The following is a 19339-nucleotide window of genomic DNA, read 5'->3' on the forward strand; positions in this document are numbered from 1 at the left end:
TTTAAAACTAAAGTTCAATTTTATAGCAAACGAATAATTTTCAAATGTCGTAAAGTGGTAAAAGGAAACCAAAGATTAGATACAGAAAAGACCTCAACGTTAAAAAAAGGAAAGATATTAGTTTCCAAAGAAATACGAATATCAGACCAGATTTGTTAATTTCCAAAGAGAGAAATTATTTCATATATTTTAATTTAAAGGGAGAGAAATCATATTCAGGATTTTATTTAAAGAGAAAGCTGATTAATTCTTGAAAGGAAGATAATTTACTGATTTCTGGGAAAGTGACAATTTTAAAACGAATTAATACGTTGGTATTCAAGTTACGCAACGATATTGTTGTAGAGTGCTTGCTACGTACAGAAGTTTTCTCAATTAATAACGTCAATTAAACAAGAGAGTAAATTACGTCTCTGAAACGGCGACATAAAATAAATAATATTTAAAAGTGCAGACTTATTACTGCAGTTTAGCTGGTTATACGTAATCTGATGTGGTCTTGAATTGGAATGATATTTATAGGGTACTATCGATCACAACAGCATGTATTTTTTTATAAAAGAGTTGGACATCTCTTTTACTCACTGCTTAAAATGGTTCAAATGGCTCTGAGCACTATGGGACTCAACTGCTGAGGTCATTAGTCCCCTAGAACTTAGAACTAGTTAAACCTAACTAACCTAAGGACATCACAAACATCCATGCCCGAGGCAGGATTCGAACCTGCGACCGTAGCGGTCTTGCGGTTCCAGACTGCAGCGCCTTTAACCGCACGGCCACTTCGGCCGGCACTCACTGCTTAGAGGGGTGTGTTGTCAAGTAATAGAGTTACACTCTGGAAGATTTTACTTTGTTGCTCTGAGTGGTGAGGCTGAATATATGATTTTCTACCCAACGTGTACTATAGTACATAGCATTTTTCATTGAAGTTGAACTCGTCTTTGGTGGTAGTTATTTGCACGAACCTCGTAGATATTTTGATAGTCAGATAAGTTATTAATAATATTACTGTCATGTTCTGGTTGCTTCCACCAGCCCGTCAAACCACAAATAGTATCTGTGGCAACTATCTGGTGTACAACATCTTCATAGTGGTAAGTAGCGTGGGCTCTATCGAGAGAATTTCAACATCCAAGTAAAACTGTCTACGTTGTACGTGGACAGGCGTTATTTATAATACAGGAGTTTAGCCCCGGTGGTTATCTTAGGCGTAGCTATGAAGCTGAGTGACGTACTTCCATGACAGACCTAACATGGCAGATTCTTGTATTCTGCTTCTTGAGTTCAACTGAGCGAAATTAGAGCGTTGATTTCTGCTGTGCGACGTTGCTCCCCCTTTACGTGTTACTGTGGTTCTGTAGTGCCCAGTTGTTTTGTTGTTACGAGGGTGGTCGTGTCTGTAGGGTGGCGCAGTAGAAAGCCCGTCAAAAAAAAAAAAAAAAAAAAAAAAACTCTGTTCACGTCCTTTGCGTTTTTAAGAGAACCTACGTCACCGACTTGAAACAAGGACATAGCTCTTATTCTACATATGCTGGTGCAGGCCTCTATCTGCAGCCTTAGTGTGTCTATGATGCATGTTAATTCTAGGTTACTAGTACACTACTCACATTTTCAACGTGTTCATTCGGTCGGATCCTTGATCGTTTGTTACTTTATTCAATCCGCACAATTTCAGGGATTAACTGCCAGATATGTACCTGGAGTGTACTATCCCCTATTGCCGACTTTGTTTTAGTAAATCTATTTCTGTCAAAAAATATCTGGGGTAGGGTCTTACACACAAAATACTGCGTACTAAGTTATATATAGAAATTTTGATGTATTCATTATCTTACGTTTGTTGTCACACGGCAACAAACCGCAAATATTGATTAGTTTATTCATTCAGGTACATGGAAAGGAATCTGTGCAGTCATTAAAACTCATTTTACATACGTTGAAAATCTGTTTAGATGTGGCCTAAGTGGTAGAAATAATTCACTCTTTCAGCAGCTTTCGTGTGTGTTTACGTGCTTCCACCTTTAGCAAAGATTATCGATTCTGAAATGTTTCAGAGAATATAATGAAGCTAAACACATTCTAGCTCGGTGCAGGCAGCCTGTCTGTGTTGCCAAACGGCAAGTTCATGCATATACGAGTGGTTTACTTAACGTTACGCGTAAATTTACAGTTTGTTGCCAAATAGCAGCATTCAGGGTTCAACGCGTTAAGAACACACTTGAATAGAGACTCTCACAGCAACACACGAATTTGGTCACAGTTCAAAAGAGACTCTCAGCCCCACTCGCATTTGTTGAGTGGAAGCTGCCTACCTTGACGGCTGTTGATCTCTGTAAATGTTAAAGTTGCCATTGGAAGATCAACGAATGGCGTAATTTATTTCTATTGCAGAATGGAGTACTATTCTGCTAACTAGGTTGGTGACTGGTTCCTTGTTACCCTGAGTGCTACCTGAGAGCAAGCTGCGACGCTCACCTATTGATCTCCTCGATACTATGGAGGAAGTCCATCGCCTCCGAGGTGTTTTGGATGCGCTTCACCGCCTCCACCTGGATGGAGTCCTTCCCCGGCCGCAGGCTCTGGTATATCTGCTGCAGCCGCAGCAGTCCTGCGAACAGGGTATCAGCTCAGTTGAGAGACGCTCAGCAACAGTCACATTAAAAGTCGTTGAATGCTACATACACACCAGCATTCTTTCCAACATCCGGAAATGAATCTGTCTGAATGTCAGCAAGAATTTTCACCTTGCAGCGGAATGTATGCCGATTTGAAAGTTTTTCACGACCCACCCTCATAGTTTTCTTTCCTTTTGTACCACATCCCTACCTTCGAAATTTTACAAACATTTATCTGCCTGCCTTGAGAAATTACCAATACTGGAAGAAAGCGTATTTCAGGGAAATAGTTTTGCCACAGTCTAGCGGAGTGTTTCCAGTTTCAGTTCAGCGCAGAGTCCGCTGCAGACTGAAAATTCATTCTAGAAACAATTAACTACGCCGTACCTAAGCCATTTCTCTGGTGACCGACCAGCAATGGAGAATGAAGTTACAACAATGCCAGCCACTTGTCGTGGTAAAAAGTCAAAAAAATCGCCAAACAAATGTCGGTCGAGGAACCTGAGACAAAAACAAACAGACAACAGATCAAACACACATAATTCTGAAGATCTGAGACCGTTCCCATAATGTACATCAGTATTATATCACTGAATAGTAGTTTTGAATATGGCCTGCGAATTAGTAGGGCGCACTATGTGAAATAGCGTCACTGTGAGTCTTCAGAGATCCGAGAGCGGAGGGGCGAACGTTGTCTTAAAAAGACGTGCTCATACGGTCACGGCGAACTAGCGAAATTCGCAGCGGCACCAGCTGGCGGCCCTTCCACGAGCTGCGTCTTGTGCTGTTATGAGGGAGACGCCCAGTGGGCAGTCGACATAGATGCCGTCGATACCGAAAAGATGAAGAATAGTTTGAGGTTGCTGGTGTTTTTCCCAGATTTCGCAATAACTTGAAGTAAACAATTTGTCGGATACGGTGGAGCATAAACTGTTCTTCCATCCTCGGAACCAGAGTTCCTCAACCGCCATGTCGCGAAGCATTGATGTGTCGCGAATTCATGCCCGGTGCGTCGTGAAATTTTTAATGTCTTCTAATCTTCCTCAGATAAAATAATTAGAACACAAAACTTGTTCCCATATAAGAGTCTTACGAAATTCGTGAAGTTAATATCTCATAGCCATTCCATGGTAGAAAATTTATTGTATGTGCTTTATGTGTTTGCTTCTTTGCACCCAGGAACAAAAAGTCACATGTAAGGGTTTCGCGAAAGTTTGAAGCGTACTTTCGTGCATCCCAAATGAAAAAAAAAAAAGCTGAGGCATGTTCAGTGCAGTCAATGAAACAATCGACAATGTTTCTTGGAATGTCACAAAAAACGAACCACACTATCGGATATCCAAACTGTTCGTTTCTGGGTTATGCAAATACATCCAACTATAGTACGATTGAAATTACTTGATAGTTGACGTCTTCCATTTGCTTCAGTGTTGCCACATCGCCTACCGGCTTCCGCTCGGTTATAGTTGACATGCAAATACGACTAGTCGCTTCACAAATGCTGTTAATGTGGAACGCCGAGCAATATTGGAAGCGGCCGTCACTAGGTATGTCAAAAATGCGAGATGGTCTGCCGACAGTTGGTTTTAAGTGACCAGTGACTGAAGTGTGGCAGACGATGCGTTTTTTAGCCCTGAGTTTAAAATCACGCCCTAAGCTAATCACGGCCTCGTGATGTGCAACGTATCCGGTGGCCAAGAGTGTGTGGCAGAGATAAAATCACGATCGCTTTATTCACAGCGATTAAAAGTAACTTTAACGAGCAACCTGAACTCAGAAAAAAATTCAGAAAAGCAGCAAAAGTGTTTACTTAATAGCTACTACTTGAGACCACCTGCTAGACCCGCGATTAGCCGAGCGGTCTATCTAAGGCGCTGCAGTCATGGACTGTCCTGCTGGTCCCAGCGGAGGTTCGAGTCCTCCCTCGGGCATGGGTGTGTGTGTGTTTGTCCTTCGGATAATTTAGGTTAAGCAGTGTGTAAGCTTAGGGACTGATGACCTTAGCAGTTAAGTCCCATAAGATTTCACACACATTTGAACATTTTTTTTGCTAGACCCACAGGACAGGACAGGTAGTTTAAGTTGTGGAAAGGGGCCAAAATAAACGGCTGTCAGTTACACTCGAACATAGAACCTTTTATTTGATCAAACATCACAAGAGCCAAAAAAATTTCATTTAAAAAAACACAGCTTTAGTTTTGGAACTTAATTAGCGGCTGAAGGCGCCGTGCAGTCTCATGTATTAAGGGCAAGACCGCTTTAATTTAAAAACGGCTGAAAGCCAATGACTTAAAGCTCATCCAAAACTAGAAATTTAAAAGGCAAAGCCCTGCCTTAAAACAGTTCCTTAATTAGGTTGAAGGCCCAAAGAATCTGATACTTTAAGAGCAAACAACTTACATTCAAAATCGGCTAAAGGCCGAAAACTTAAGCCACAATAACATTATTTTTAAAAATTCCAGAGACTTTACATAAAACAGTTCTTATATTAGGCTGAAGACTCAAACCATCGAACAAGTCAAGAGCATAACAACCTTAATCTAAAAATCGGCTAGAAGCCATACAAGTACAAACAACAAGAACAAACAAGAAAAGGCATTACACCCAAAGGCGCCCTGACGTTCCGAGGGTCGGGCTGGAATTAAGAAACTAACGCTCGATTAGGTGAAACAGGCAGTCGGCCCAACCACTGTCGATCCGACAACCCAACCAACAGACGGTCAACGGACCCACCGACAAGATAACTTCTACTCCACCTCACCAGCACACCACAGGGAGTCCAATAACTTAGATGGTATCGGCACCCACAACCAATTTACATTGAGCTGTCAAACTACACACCACCTGGGCCGGCCGGGGTGGACGAGCGGTTCTAGGAGCTACAGTCTGGAACCGCGCGACCGCTACGGTCGCAGGTTCGAATCCTGCCGCGGGCATGGATATGTGTGATGTCCTTAGGTTACTTAGGTTTAAGTAGTTCTAAGTTTTAGGGGACTGGTGACGTCAGAAGTTTAGTCCCATAGTGCTCAGAGCCATTTGAACCATTACACAGCAATTGGACAGCGACAACACGATGAGGAAAATACACTGCCTAAATTTACGTCAGCGGCCAGGGCAGGTAACCGAAACGTTAACGACCACTAGGCAGAAGATACCGCTGGTGCACTTCGATTCAAATAACCAAGTACAGTTAAACTCCACCGGAGGTTGGCTAAAATTTGCCAACTGGAAAACACATGTTGTTGCTTGCGGGAATATCCCAACACTCGACAACGAGTTCCAAACGACACTATGTGAACAGTCGTGACTAGCTGGTAGATTAAGTCAAAACTCAACTTTCATGTCCAGGATTGGTGAGCCACGAACCTCGTTGCAATGGGAACAGCACCATACATTTCGACACCGCATGGAGGCCGCCCTCGGGCCCGACCAAGCTACGCGCCGTGGATATTTCCTCGCTGCTCCACACCAACCGACCAACTTCAGTCTCGGAAATGATGAAAGGACCAAATATACGTCGTCCGATGAGAGACGAACCGAACGAACGACCAACCAACGGTCGGCCCGCTCCAATCTCCCTCTGTCGGAGAGTTCATGTGTGTCGCCAGCGGTCGGCGAGTACCGGCTGTTGGCGCCTCACCGGCGCTCCGTCCCCGACTTCACTGCTGTTACGTCCCGATTGCACTGCTGGTCCGTCCCGAACTAACTGCCAGGCACACGACGACCCGCAAATACTATCGGTCGCTCCAGAGATGGTACGACAGTGGACTTATCGATACACGCTGCGGCTGCTGCTAACGGGCAAGTAAGGCAGGAAGTTAGTGACGCCAGTAAATGGAATAAGAAAACGAGGCGGCAGTACCGTAATAGAAGTTGACAAACAATAAATGAGAAACATGCGAGCCATACACAGCTCAATGCGTCAGAGCGAAGTATGATCTGCAAGACTTTTCCCTTGTTGATGTTTATCCAAAGATGAACGAAGCGATTCGAGGCACTGTTGTAAGCTAGGTTTACGAAAGGCATCCCACGATAATTTCTACATATAACTCCCAATTTATGAGCGACACTGTTGCATAATTATTTATTCGATCAATTTCTGAGTAGCCAATGCTTTAAAGGTAATAAGTTATCTCAGTAGTGCCAATATGTAGTTGTTGGTGAAAGTACTGGAAGCTTAATATGTAATACTGCTCCGGGGGGTGTTTTATTATGCGGGGCATTGAATAAGTAATGCAACATATTTTTTACTCAGTTTCGGTTGAAAAAACGCAGAATCTGTTGTTCCCGCTACAACCTCTTACAGTTCCATGAAAATCTGATAGGTGACGGCACTATATGTAGCCTTTATAGCGGAAAACCAGAGCATCGCACAGATTCATAGCCGCTTGCAGAATATCTACGGAGACCTGGGAATGAACAAAAGAACGGTGAGTCGTTGTTCGAGGCGTCTGTCACCACAGCAACAAGGTCGCGCAAGCCCGTCCGATCTTCAGCGTGTCGGCTGGCCGAATATAGCCATAAGTTCTGCAATGCGAGAGTATGCTGATATTCTCATTCGAGGTGATCGATATTCAGCCCAGTGAAGCATGTATTCCGCAGAAGCAGTACGTGGATGATGGGGAGGTTATTGATGTAGTAAGACGTGACTTGACGTTGATCAGCAGGGTGGTACAATGCTTGCAGACAGGCCCTCCCAGTAAGGTGGCGTAAGACCTTCGCACTGAAGGGAGATCATGTTGATAAACAATATGCTAGTGGGAATAATATGGTGTACTTGAATGCTGAATAAACCCGATTTGCTCTGAGGAAAAAAAAGAGTGTTGCATTAGTTATTAAACGCCCCTCGTACAAAATATGACATTAACTGAGCATGTAAAGCTGTTTTGAAACTTTGGAATCATATTTGTTGAAACACACGAACATTAAGCTAGAATCTGATGTCACACATTCACGAATAGTGGGCTAGTTACAGCGCAGAGGGAGAGACCATAAGCATATCTGCCTGCCTGCGGCGTGAAGTACAGTAAGCGTGGGAGTGGCATATACACACACGTATACGGACGGCCCGCGCGTGCAGACCGCGGCGCCAGATGCCGCGCCCCGCGCTTGCGCCGTAATTGGCCGACTGTTTATTGCAGTCGCCGCTACAGCCGCACTCGGCCTGATTTGTGAGCAGCCGGTGGCTGCGCAGTAACGCACAGTGTGGGGAGTGTCACACGCACCCAGCTACGGCGTGCCGTGTTCCCTAGCTGGTAAGCCTCACAACAGCGACATACGCGGCAGCCCACACCAGCCAGTACTGGTCAATGTTCCGCTGTCTCATAATACACTGCTGTGTATGACCTAAGGACGAGACAGATAAAGTAACATATACTGGTAGGTAACGTTCTTCTGTAAGTTTAATAAATACAATAGATACTGCAACACCTCGGTTCAGTTTACAGTGATAAAAGCGATAGAAAGAATAATTTAAAATTAAGACTAGAATTTTTACAGGGGAAAATAGTGTAGAATCAGAGTTCGGTAATTGCAGATCAAAATTATAGTATAGCAGCATGTAGTTTAACGTCTAAGTACAGCAAAGCCACGGAAGCGCCGTCATGGAGAAGGCAGTAACGTTAAACTCTTGTGATGAAAAACCTATAAAAAGGCCTGATCGTCATTATTTCCTTGATTGTTTCGTTAAAGGGCGGGGAACCCGTGTCAGTCAGCGAGACAATAATTAGATTGGACTTCATCGTGTTAAGATTCACGATAAACTGTTAGAATATTACGGAGATTAAAAGTGATGTAGTGTACGATCTCTGACTGTTGGTAGCAACGGAGTATTAAGGGGATTTTAGGACTTTAGTGCTATATTGGAACTTTACGGACATATGGACGACAGAAACTCAAATTATCTGATGATACGAGTGAAATTGGGTAAAATATTCCGGAGGTAAAATAGTCCCCCATTCGGATCTCCGGGCGGGGACTACTCAAGAGGATGTCGTTATCAGGAGAAAGAAAACTGGCGTTCTACGGATCGGAGCGTGGAATGTCAGATCCCTTAATCGGGCAGGTAGGTTAGAAAATTTAAAAAGGGAAATGGATAGGTTGAAGTTAGATATAGTGGGAATTAGTGAAGTTCGGTGGCAGGAGGAACAAGACTTCTGGTCAGGTTACTACAGGGTTATAAACACAAAATCAAATAGGGGTAATGCAGGAGTAGGTTTAATAATGAATAGGAAAATAGGAATGCGGGTAAGCTACTACAAACAGCATAGTGAACGCATTATTGTGGCCAAGATAGATACGAAGCCTACACCTACTACAGTAGTACAAGTTTATATGCCAACTAGCTCTGCAGATGACGAAGAAATTGAAGAAATGTATGATGAAATAAAAGAAATTATTCAGATTGTGAAGGGAGACGAAAATTTAATAGTCATGGGTGACTGGAATTCGAGTGTAGGAAAAGGGAGAGAAGGAAACATAGTAGGTGAATATGGATTGGGGGACAGAAATGAAAGAGGAAGCCGCCTGGTAGAATTTTGCACAGAGCACAACATAATCATAGCAACACTTGGTTTAAGAATCATGAAAGAAGGTTGTATACATGGAAGAACCCTGGAGATACTAAAAGGTATCAGATAGATTATATAATGGTAAGACAGAGATTTAGGAACCAGGTTTTAAATTGTAAGACATTTCCAGGGGCAGATGTGGACTCTGACCACAATCTATTGGTTATGACCTGTAGATTAAAACTGAAGAAACTGCAAAAAGGTGGGAATTTAAGGAGATGGGACCTGGATAAACTAAAAGAACCAGAGGTTGTACAGAGGTTCAGGGAGAGCATAAGGGAGCAATTGACAGGAATGGGGGAAATAAATACAGTAGAAGAAGAATGGGTAGCTTTAAGGGATGAAGTAGTGAAGGCAGCAGAGGATCAAGTAGGTAAAAAGACGAGGGCTAGTAGAAATCCTTGGGTAACAGAAGAAATATTGAATTTAATTGATGAAAGGAGAAAATATAAAAATGCAGTAAGTGAAACAGGCAAAAAGGAATACAAACGTCTCAAAAATGAGATCGACAGGAAGTGCAAAATGGCTAAGCAGGGATGGCTAGAGGACAAATGTAAGGATGTAGAGGCCTATCTCACTGGGGGTAAGATAGATACCGCCTACAGGAAAATTAAAGAGACCTTTGGAGATAAGAGAACCACTTGTATGAATATCAAGAGCTCAGATGGAAACCCAGTTCTAAGCAAAGAAGGGAAAGCAGAAAGGTGGAAGGAGTATATAGAGGGTCTATACAAGGGCGATGTACTTGAGGACAATATTATGGAAATGGAAGAGGATGTAGATGAAGATGAAATGGGAGATATGATACTGCATGAAGAGTTTGACAGAGCACTGAAAGACCTGAGTCGAAACAAGGCCCCCGGAGTAGACAATATTCCATTGGAACTACTGACGGCCTTGGGAGAGCCAGTCCTGACAAAACTCTACCATCTGGTGAGCAAGATGTATGAAACAGGCGAAATACCCTCAGACTTCAAGAAGAATATAATAATTCCAATCCCAAAGAAAGCAGGTGTTGACAGATGTGAAAATTACCGAACTATCAGCTTAATAAGTCACAGCTGCAAAATACTAACACGAATTCTTTACAGACGAATGGAAAAACTAGTAGAAGCCAACCTCGGGGAAGATCAGTTTGGATTCCGTAGAAACACTGGAACACGTGAGGCAATACTGACCTTACGACTTATCTTAGAAGAAAGATTAAGGAAAGGCAAACCTACGTTTCTAGCATTTGTAGACTTAGAGAAAGCTTTTGACAATGTTGACTGGAATACTCTCTTTCAAATTCTAAAGGTGGCAGGGGTAAAATACAGGGAGCGAAAGGCTATTTACAATTTGTACAGAAACCAGATGGCAGTTATAAGAGTCGAGGGACATGAAAGGGAAGCAGTGGTTGGGAAGGGAGTAAGACAGGGTTGTAGCCTCTCCCCGATGTTGTTCAATCTGTATATTGAGCAAGCAGTAAAGGAAACAAAAGAAAAATTCGGAGTAGGTATTAAAATTCATGGAGAAGAAATTAAAACTTTGAGGTTCGCCGATGACATTGTAATTCTGTCAGAGACAGCAAAGGACTTGGAAGAGCAGTTGAATGGAATGGACAGTGTCTTGAAAGGAGGATATAAGATGAACATCAACAAAAGCAAAACAAGGATAATGGAATGTAGTCTAATTAAGTCGGGTGATGCTGAGGGAATTAGATTAGGAAATGAGGCACTTAAAGTAGTAAAGGAGTTTTGCTATTTGGGGAGCAAAATAACTGATGATGGTCGAAGTAGAGAGGATATAAAATGTAGGCTGGCAATGGCAAGGAAAGCGTTTCTGAAGAAGAGAAATTTCTTAACATCCAGTATTGATTTAAGTGTCAGGAAGTCATTTCTGAAAGTATTCGTATGGAGTGTAGCCATGTATGGAAGTGAAACATGGACGATAAATAGTTTGGACAAGAAGAGAATAGAAGCTTTCGAAATGTGGTGCTACAGAAGAATGCTGAAGATTAGATGGGTAGATCACATAACTAATGAGGAAGTATTGAATAGGATTGGGGAGAAGAGAAGTTTGTGGCACAACTTGACCAGAAGAAGGGATCGGTTGGTAGGACATGTTCTGAGGCATCAAGGGATCACCAATTTAGTATTGGAGGGCAGCGTGGAGGGTAAAAATCGTAGAGGGAGACCAAGAGATGAATACACTAAGCAGATTCAGAAGGATGTAGGTTGCAGTAGGTACTGGGAGATGAAAAAGCTTGCACAGGATAGAGTAGCATGGAGAGCTGCATCAAACCAGTCTCAGGACTGAAGACCACAACAACAACAACAACGAGTGAATTCAGAGGTACCGGTATTCAGATATTAATTTGTGGACTTTTGAAAGTGTCGTGTGCCGTTAGTTGCGAATCTGGACGTAGTTCGCGTGCATATCGGCATTTGCGGACTATTTAGATTCCTCCAGGCTAAGAACCTTTTAAATATACCATCATCCATCACCATCTTAACCTTGAAATTGAAATACAAGAGTGTTGTACTTATTTGATTTACCTAGTACTAATCAGTGAAGGTTTTACGGAAACAAATCTATTCAGCAGTAAGTCAGCACCATCTAGCGGGAAGCGTAGGCATTAACTAGCACGCTAACTGAAGTGAACGTTTACGTGTTTTACGGACTGCTTAATATGAACTTTTGTGACTCTTTGACGTCCCCACTCCCTCCGAAAGGTGGCGCAGGCTGTCTTAACCATAAAAGGGGAAAGTTTTAGCCGGGCAAATTACTAAATAAAACCGATATTTACAAGACTCGCAGTAATAGCAAAACACAAGGCCCGCACCTCATCGGAGAGTCGTCGCTGTCACGTCGGGAAGTAAAGCCGGAAAATCTACCGACGATACGTATCTACGAGCAGACGTCGACGTTGAGTACCTAAAAAGGGAACTACAAGAGAGTTGGGGCCAAAACCCAGGCGATCATTGTAGGCAAAACCACCACTTCCTTCCGCCTCCTTGATTTCTATCTCACCATCTATGGCCGTCCTATCGCCCTCACTCCCACCCTTAAGTACCTTGGCGTCACCCTCGACCGTCGCCTCTCCTGGACTCCCCATCTCCGGACAATCCAAGCCAAGGCACGCTCTCGACTCCGTCTCCTCAAGCTCCTTTCCGGCCGTACGTGGGGTCTGGACCCCTTTACCATCCTCCACACCTATAAATCCCTCATCCGCCCTATCCTTTGTTACGCCCATCCGGCCTGGGTCTCCACCCCCCCCCCTACCTTTTATAAATCCCTACAAATCCTTGAACGCCATGCTCTCCGCCTCGCCTATCGCATCCATCCCCCCTCCCCCACGCGGATCCTGTATGATCTCATCCCCTTTCCCCACCTCCTCCTTTTCCTTGAGAGGATACGGATCCTGTACACCTCCCGCAAACTCGATCCTCCTCATCCGCTTGTCTAACCCATCCTCTCCCACCCGCCTGCTGCTGCGCCTGTATTCCCACGTCCCACCCGGTCTCCATCTCTCCACCCTACTTACCCTCTCCCAAGGTGGCTTCCGCCAGCAGCTCCCTCTCCCTGATGATGTCCTCCTCCCCTCCGTCTACCCCTCCTATCAACTTTGATCCTGCCCCCCCCCCCCCACTTCCGGTGTCCTTTCCTTTAGGCACCATCCCTCCCTTCTCTTCCCTTCCTCTCTCTTTCCTTTTCCCCCATCCCCTTCCTCCACCCCTCTTCCCCCGGGCTTCCCCTCCCCCTTCCTCCCTCCCCCCACCTCCCCTGCCCTTGGCATCCCTGCTCTCCCCTCTCCCACTCCCACTCCCCTTCCCGCTCGTCCTCTCTTGGCAGGTCCCCGGACTCGCGTACGCTAAGTGAACATTCGCGCGCCGGAGATCATCGCCATCAGTGTCTCGTGTGTGTGCCTTCTTTTGTGTTTAGTGTTTGTTCGCCGTCCTGCCGCCACTGTTCACGTGTACCGTCGCCATCATCCGTGTTATGTGCGCCGTGTCAACTAGTGCTAGTGATGTTTCTCGTCCAGCGTGAACGGCTCCATGTTTTTTGTTTTTTAGTGTTTACATTTTTTGCCCGCCGTTTTTGTCTTCTCTGTGCCCCCTCTATGTTTTACTTATTGTAACACTAAAGGCTGAAGAGCGGCGTACTCTGCTGCTGACAGCCCGCCTTGTGTAAGGTGATCAAAATCACAAGAAAGGAAAAAAAAAAAAGTTGGGGATGCTTCAATACACACAACACAACCTTCAATTATCAATAATATATTCCCCTTCACTATTTAAAACAGTGAGTCAACGGTGTAGTAACTTTTCGGCTCCTTCACTGTAGAAAGCACCTGGTTTGATCGTAACATCTCGTCAAGCCATGTCCGGAGCGCATTTGCATCCGCGATGGAAGTTCCTTTTAAGGTTGTTCGATAGAGAGCGCAAAATGCGAAAATCTCAGGTCGTATGATCAAGTGAATAAGGTGGATGTGGAATGACTTTCCAGCCCAACTCTTTTATCCTTTTTTTTTTTTCAGTCTAGCAGAATGCGGGCGGGCGTGGAGTAGCATCACTTCAGGCAGTCTTCCTGGCGGTATATCTTGGACTGCGTCACGAGGCATCTCAGTTGTTGACAATAAATCTCAGCAGTGATGTTTACACCTCGCAGAAGTAATTAGTAGTACATCACACCATCGCCGTTTCACCAGATGCCTAACTTTACCTTTTGTTAATGCGCGCATGTCTTTGTATGGGGCGTTGCAGTTTTATTGTGGGCTCAATCATTCCTCTCTTTTCCTTATGCTACCACAAAGACACCACTTCTCGACACCTGTAACGATGTAGGACAGGAATGGTCTGTGTTGTTCACGAGCCAAATGATGACGAGCAAGCAGAGACGCACATATGGTCTCCCGCAGATTTTTCTCATTTTGACTTAGAGAATGCGGTACCTATACACCAGATATTTTAAACTCCGCCAGCGCATGTAAATGTCGCAATGATGGAATAATTATGGTTCATCTTATTTACCAGTTCTCGAGTACGATGATGTCATCATTGTGGATTAATGCGTTTAAACGATCTTCATCAAACATCAAAATTCTCCCAGCATGTTGTGAATCTCTAACGTCAAAACCATCCTCTAAAATAAGAAAACCATTTTATTGCCGTGCTTTACCAAAGGCATTACCCCAAACACGGCGTAAATGTTTCTGGCTACCTTCGCTGCTGTTAACGCTCTATCGAACTCAGACGGAAGAATATGTCGGAAATGTTCCGATTTCTCTCCACTTCGCACTCTACTTTCTAGCATCCACAGCTGCACTCACCATCTCCAAGTGACAAAATGACAATATTTGAACTCAAATAGCAAGAGTGACTTCAAACAACAAACTGACAGTCGATAAACAAACCCGTAGGAATCGGAATACCAACATGCAAACCAAAAGCGGAACGAACTTACCACCAACCTGACATTAACTAGTGGCGATTGGTGCTACGCAAAGTTGGGTGTTGCACCGAAGTCTCAGTACTGCATTTTGATGTGAGACTCTTACAAAAGAGAAAATTTTATATCTTCTGGCCAGGCTTCCTATAATTCGTTGTGATGTAAACACACACAAAACTCATGGTGCTCGAAGGTCACAAAATTCAGTATCTTAAATCCAATATACGACTCTGGAAAATTTATAGGTATAAGCTAAAATATCCAAATATGGCCACTTTTTCAAATATGGCTTCCCAATCTAAACTCACCAGCAAGTGGCGCAATCGTGCGTTATTGGCGTAAATTTTTTCAGAGGGCGCTGTTGAGTCACGCATAGTGCGTGAAAGAAGCTTCCTTTGCGGAGTTGTGAATCTTCGGTTTTCTTTTCAGAGCAAAGGTGAGTTTTTGGTTCAAATGGCTCTGAGCACTATGGGACTTAACTTCTGAGGTCATCAGTCCCCTAGAACTTAGTACTACTTAAACCTAACTAACCTAAGGACATCACACACTTCCATGCCCGAGGCAGGATTCGAACCTGCGACCGTAGCAGCAACGCGGTTCCCGACTGAAGCGCCTGGAACCGCTCTGCCACAGCGGCCGGCGGCGATATATGGGTAAATATCTTTAAACAGCTGCTCTTCCTATTTTCAATTGACAAAACAATTTGGGATAAAAATGTACCGTTCAGTGCGATTAAGCTCTCCAATTGTAACATATGCCTGTTAAAGAGCCGGCCGGAGTGGCCGTGCGGTTCTAGGCACTGCAGTCTGGAACCGAACGACCACTATGGTCACAGGTTCGAATCCTGCCTCGGGCATGGATGTGTGTGATGTCCTTAGGTTAGTTAGGTTTCATTAGTTCTAAGTTCTAGGCGACTGATGACCTCAGAAGTTAAGTCGCATAGTGCTCAGAGCCATTTGAACCTAAAATGGATTTGGGATACCGAGAACCACAATGAGGAATTATTTCCAGACTCTGAAGTGAAAAACGCTGAATCTGCAGATATTTTGAACGTAGCATTACGTAATAAAAATATTTTATCTTCCAAGATAGAGGCTCAGCTCGCCGAATACTGTAAAGGAATGGAGAAAAACTGTTACGGTAAGAATCCTGATGGCGTTGAGAGTATGGCTTTTCAGCTAACCGTTATAAATAACATTGAGCATCCTTTCAAGTCTCAAGAAGGATGCGCAGGTAAGAAATAGTTGCAACTGTTCACGGAACGCCACTTGACATCTCCTTCAGAACACGCAGTTGCTCTCTTAAGCTAGAATCCAGGGATTCTCAAAGGAGAACGTAGACAACGTTTTGCGATTTTAGAAGTGGAAATGGAGAAAAATATAAACCTGTGAAAATCTGTGACGCTGATGAAACAGGCTAGACGACAGATCAGCATAAATCCGGAAACGTTGTAGCTATAAAACGCAAACGTCAAGTTCACCTATTCTCTTCTGCTAATTGTGTTTCTCTTGTGTCTCTCGTAACTGGCATGTCCACATCCTCACAGTTTATTCCGACAATTATGATTTAACTACGCAGGAACCACAAGGCTGAATTACTCGACGGAACTCCAGGTACAATTACAGCAACACGTCCTTCAGGCTGGATACAGCTGGGAGTGTTCGTGGGTTAGTTCCTGACTCCATCAACAATGTCAAACCATCCAACGACAATCCAGTTCTACTGATTTTAGATGCTGTGATAATGGTGTTTTCATATTTTGCCTGCCTCCTCGCTACACTGATAAAATGCAACCATTGGATGTATCTTTTATGTTTCCAGTAAAATCATTATCTGTTCAAGTAATTGGAAAATGGCTGGATGTGCTCGAAAATAGGAGCTCCAAAAATGTAGACTGCCATCAAGGATTTAAGTCGACGGAAATTTTCCCATTTGATGAAATTATCTTTCATGCACATTTTAATGCGACGAGAACTTGTTCCTTAGGTTGATAACAAATGCATAGCACCTAAGGAGATTCAATCTGTGCCTGTCATCGAACCAATGACTTCCACCAGACGAAGTTCAGTTACCCTTATCACGTCACAAAACTGATATTGTGTAGATGGATCAAAAGAAGTAAGACAAGAAAGAAGACAGGTTGTAAAAACTGAAGGCGGAAGAGAGATGGTCAACGTTATTGTGTCAATAGTCCTTCGCATGTGCATCTTTTGAAGGGTGCAGCCGGCCGCTGTGGTCGAGCGGTTCTAGGGACTTCAGTCTGGAACCGCGCTGCTACTACGGTCGCAGGTTCGAATCCTGTCTCGACCTTGGATTTGTGTGATATCCTTAGGTTAGTTCGGTTTAAGTAGTTCTAAGTTCTAGGGGACTGATGACCTCAGATGTTAAGTCCCATACTGCTCAGAGCCATTTGAACCATTTTGAAGGATGCGTTCGTCCTGACTTTACTTTTATGGATGACAATGCGCGACCGCGCTGAACAGCGAAGGTTGAGGAACTCTTGGAGCATGAGGATATTCGGCGAATGGATGCTGTGCCTGTTCTCACGGCTTAAATCCCATCGATCGTACATGGGATTCACTGGGGAGGCGTATAGCAGCATGTTGTCAATTGCAATTTTAGAGGAATGGAACACAGTATCATAAGAACACTTGTAGGCAGCGTGTGAGCTCGTGTTCACTAACTATACTGAAGCGCCGAAGAAACTGGTATAAGCATGCGTATTCAAATACAGAGATATGTAAAGACGCAGAATACGGCAGTGTGGTCGGCAGCACGTGTAAAAGACAAGAAGTGTCTGGCGCAGTTGTTAGATCGGTTACTTCTGCTAAAATGGCAGGTTAACGAAATTTAACCGAGTTTGGACGTGGTGCTATAGTCAGTGCACGAGCGATGCGACACAGCGTCTCCGAGGTAGCGATGAAGTGGGGATTTTCCCGTAGGACCATTTCACGAGTGTACCGTGAATATCAGGAATCCGGTGAAACATCAAATATCTGACATCGTTGCAACCGGAAACAGATCCTGCAAGAACGGGACCAACGACGACGGAAGAGATTCGTTCAGAGTGACAGAAGTGCAACTCTTCCGCAAATTGCTGCATATTTCAATGCTGGGCCATCAACAATTCTCAGCGTGCGAACCATTTAACGAAACATCATCGATATGGGCTCTCGGAGCCGAAGGCCGACTCATATACACTTGATGACTGCACGACACAAAGCTTTACGTATCGTTTGGGCCCGTCAATACCGACATTGGACAGTTGATAACTGTAAACATGTTGCCTGATCGCAAGAGTCTAGTTTCAAATTGAAGCACACGGATGGACGTGCAAAGGGATGGAGACAACCTCATGAATCCAAGGCCCCTGCATGTTAGTAGGCTGATGGAGGCTCCGTGATGGTGTTGGACGTGTGGAGTTGGAGTGATATGGGACCCCTGATACCTCTAGGTACGACTCTGACAGGTGACACGTACATAAGCATCCTGTCTGATCCCTTGCATCGATTCATGACCATTGCGCATTCCGACGGACTTGGGCAATTGTAGCAGGAGACGGCGACACCCCATATATCCAGAATTGCTACAGAGCGGCTCAGGGAACACTCTTCTGAGTTAAAACACTTACATTAGTCACCAAACTCCCCAGACATGAACATTATTGAGCATATCTGGGATGCCTAGCTGTTCATAAGAAATCTCCACCCCCCCCCCCCCCCACCCCACCCCCCCCACCCCCCCTCATACTCTTGCGGATTTATGGTCAGCCCTGCAGGATTCATGGTGTTACGTTCCTCCAGCACTACTTCAGATATTAGTTGAGTCCATGCCAGGTCTGATGCGGCATTTCTGGGTGCTAGCAGGGGTCCTACACTAAATTAGGCATATGTAACAGTTTCTTTGGCTCTTCAGTGTATTATGAACTATGAACTGCCTTTTGTAATGTCCAGGTGGCCATCATAAACCGAATTGGCTTCATTGCAATTATTTATGAATGAGAGTTTCATTTCTGTTCGTCTCACTGCTTATTTCTTTCAGTTACCTTCTTAACTGTACTGGACTGTACCAGTTCTTTCTGTGAATGGTCCAAGTTTCATCTGTGTTACTAGCCAGTGACACTTCATCCGAAAGTCACTTTCGTCTTTATGGTTTACGTATAAGTGTACACATAAACTCACTGCCTTTCAGTTTTGATGAGTTTTAGCTAGCTGATGTGGCGCGAGCCCCAATATTCTATTTGCCCTCTGCACTAGTCATAGGTCACCTATGCAACAGAAAAGAGTTGAGAATATTGTTAAGAATTACAAGTTAATTTTCGTGACACATTTTTTCCACCAAAGAAAATGAACTCCACACGTGACACTGCTCGCCATAACAGTGGCAGCACCGTGGAAGATAGAAAATATTATTACGTATACGTGGGACAGTAGCCGCAATACGTACTTAAATAGAGGGTGACTTGGGGATAACGTGGGCTAAGTTTAGTACGTAGAGCTGCCATCTCTGGCGGGAACAAAAGTTCTCACATGGATAGGTACCGAGTAGAACGGAGCTTGGCTGACTGACTATAGCACGCCATTCTGTGCGGCTTCATAGCAATGCCATTCACCAGACGTGGTTGCTGACAAGTCTTTCGGCAACCTATAGCTACATATTTTCTGTGAGTGCGTAATCCGGACGAAAACACCACTTGATACATTCGCGTCGGCACTGGAGTGGACAATA

General features: G+C 44.2%; 1 protein-coding gene across 1 annotated transcript in view; it reads right to left on the reverse strand.

The window, feature by feature from the left end:
- Positions 1–19339, reverse strand: part of LOC124613042 (glutamate receptor 1-like) — a 1340173-nt gene that overhangs the window by 430080 nt on the left and 890754 nt on the right. Inside the window, exon 5 of the mRNA XM_047141610.1 lies at positions 2476–2608. Coding sequence (XP_046997566.1) covers positions 2476–2608 — 133 coding nt within the window. The remainder of the gene's footprint in view (positions 1–2475; positions 2609–19339) is intronic.

Source organism: Schistocerca americana, chromosome 4, assembly GCF_021461395.2.
Source record: "Schistocerca americana isolate TAMUIC-IGC-003095 chromosome 4, iqSchAmer2.1, whole genome shotgun sequence".
In the NCBI taxonomy this organism is placed as follows: Eukaryota; Metazoa; Arthropoda; class Insecta; order Orthoptera; family Acrididae; genus Schistocerca; species Schistocerca americana.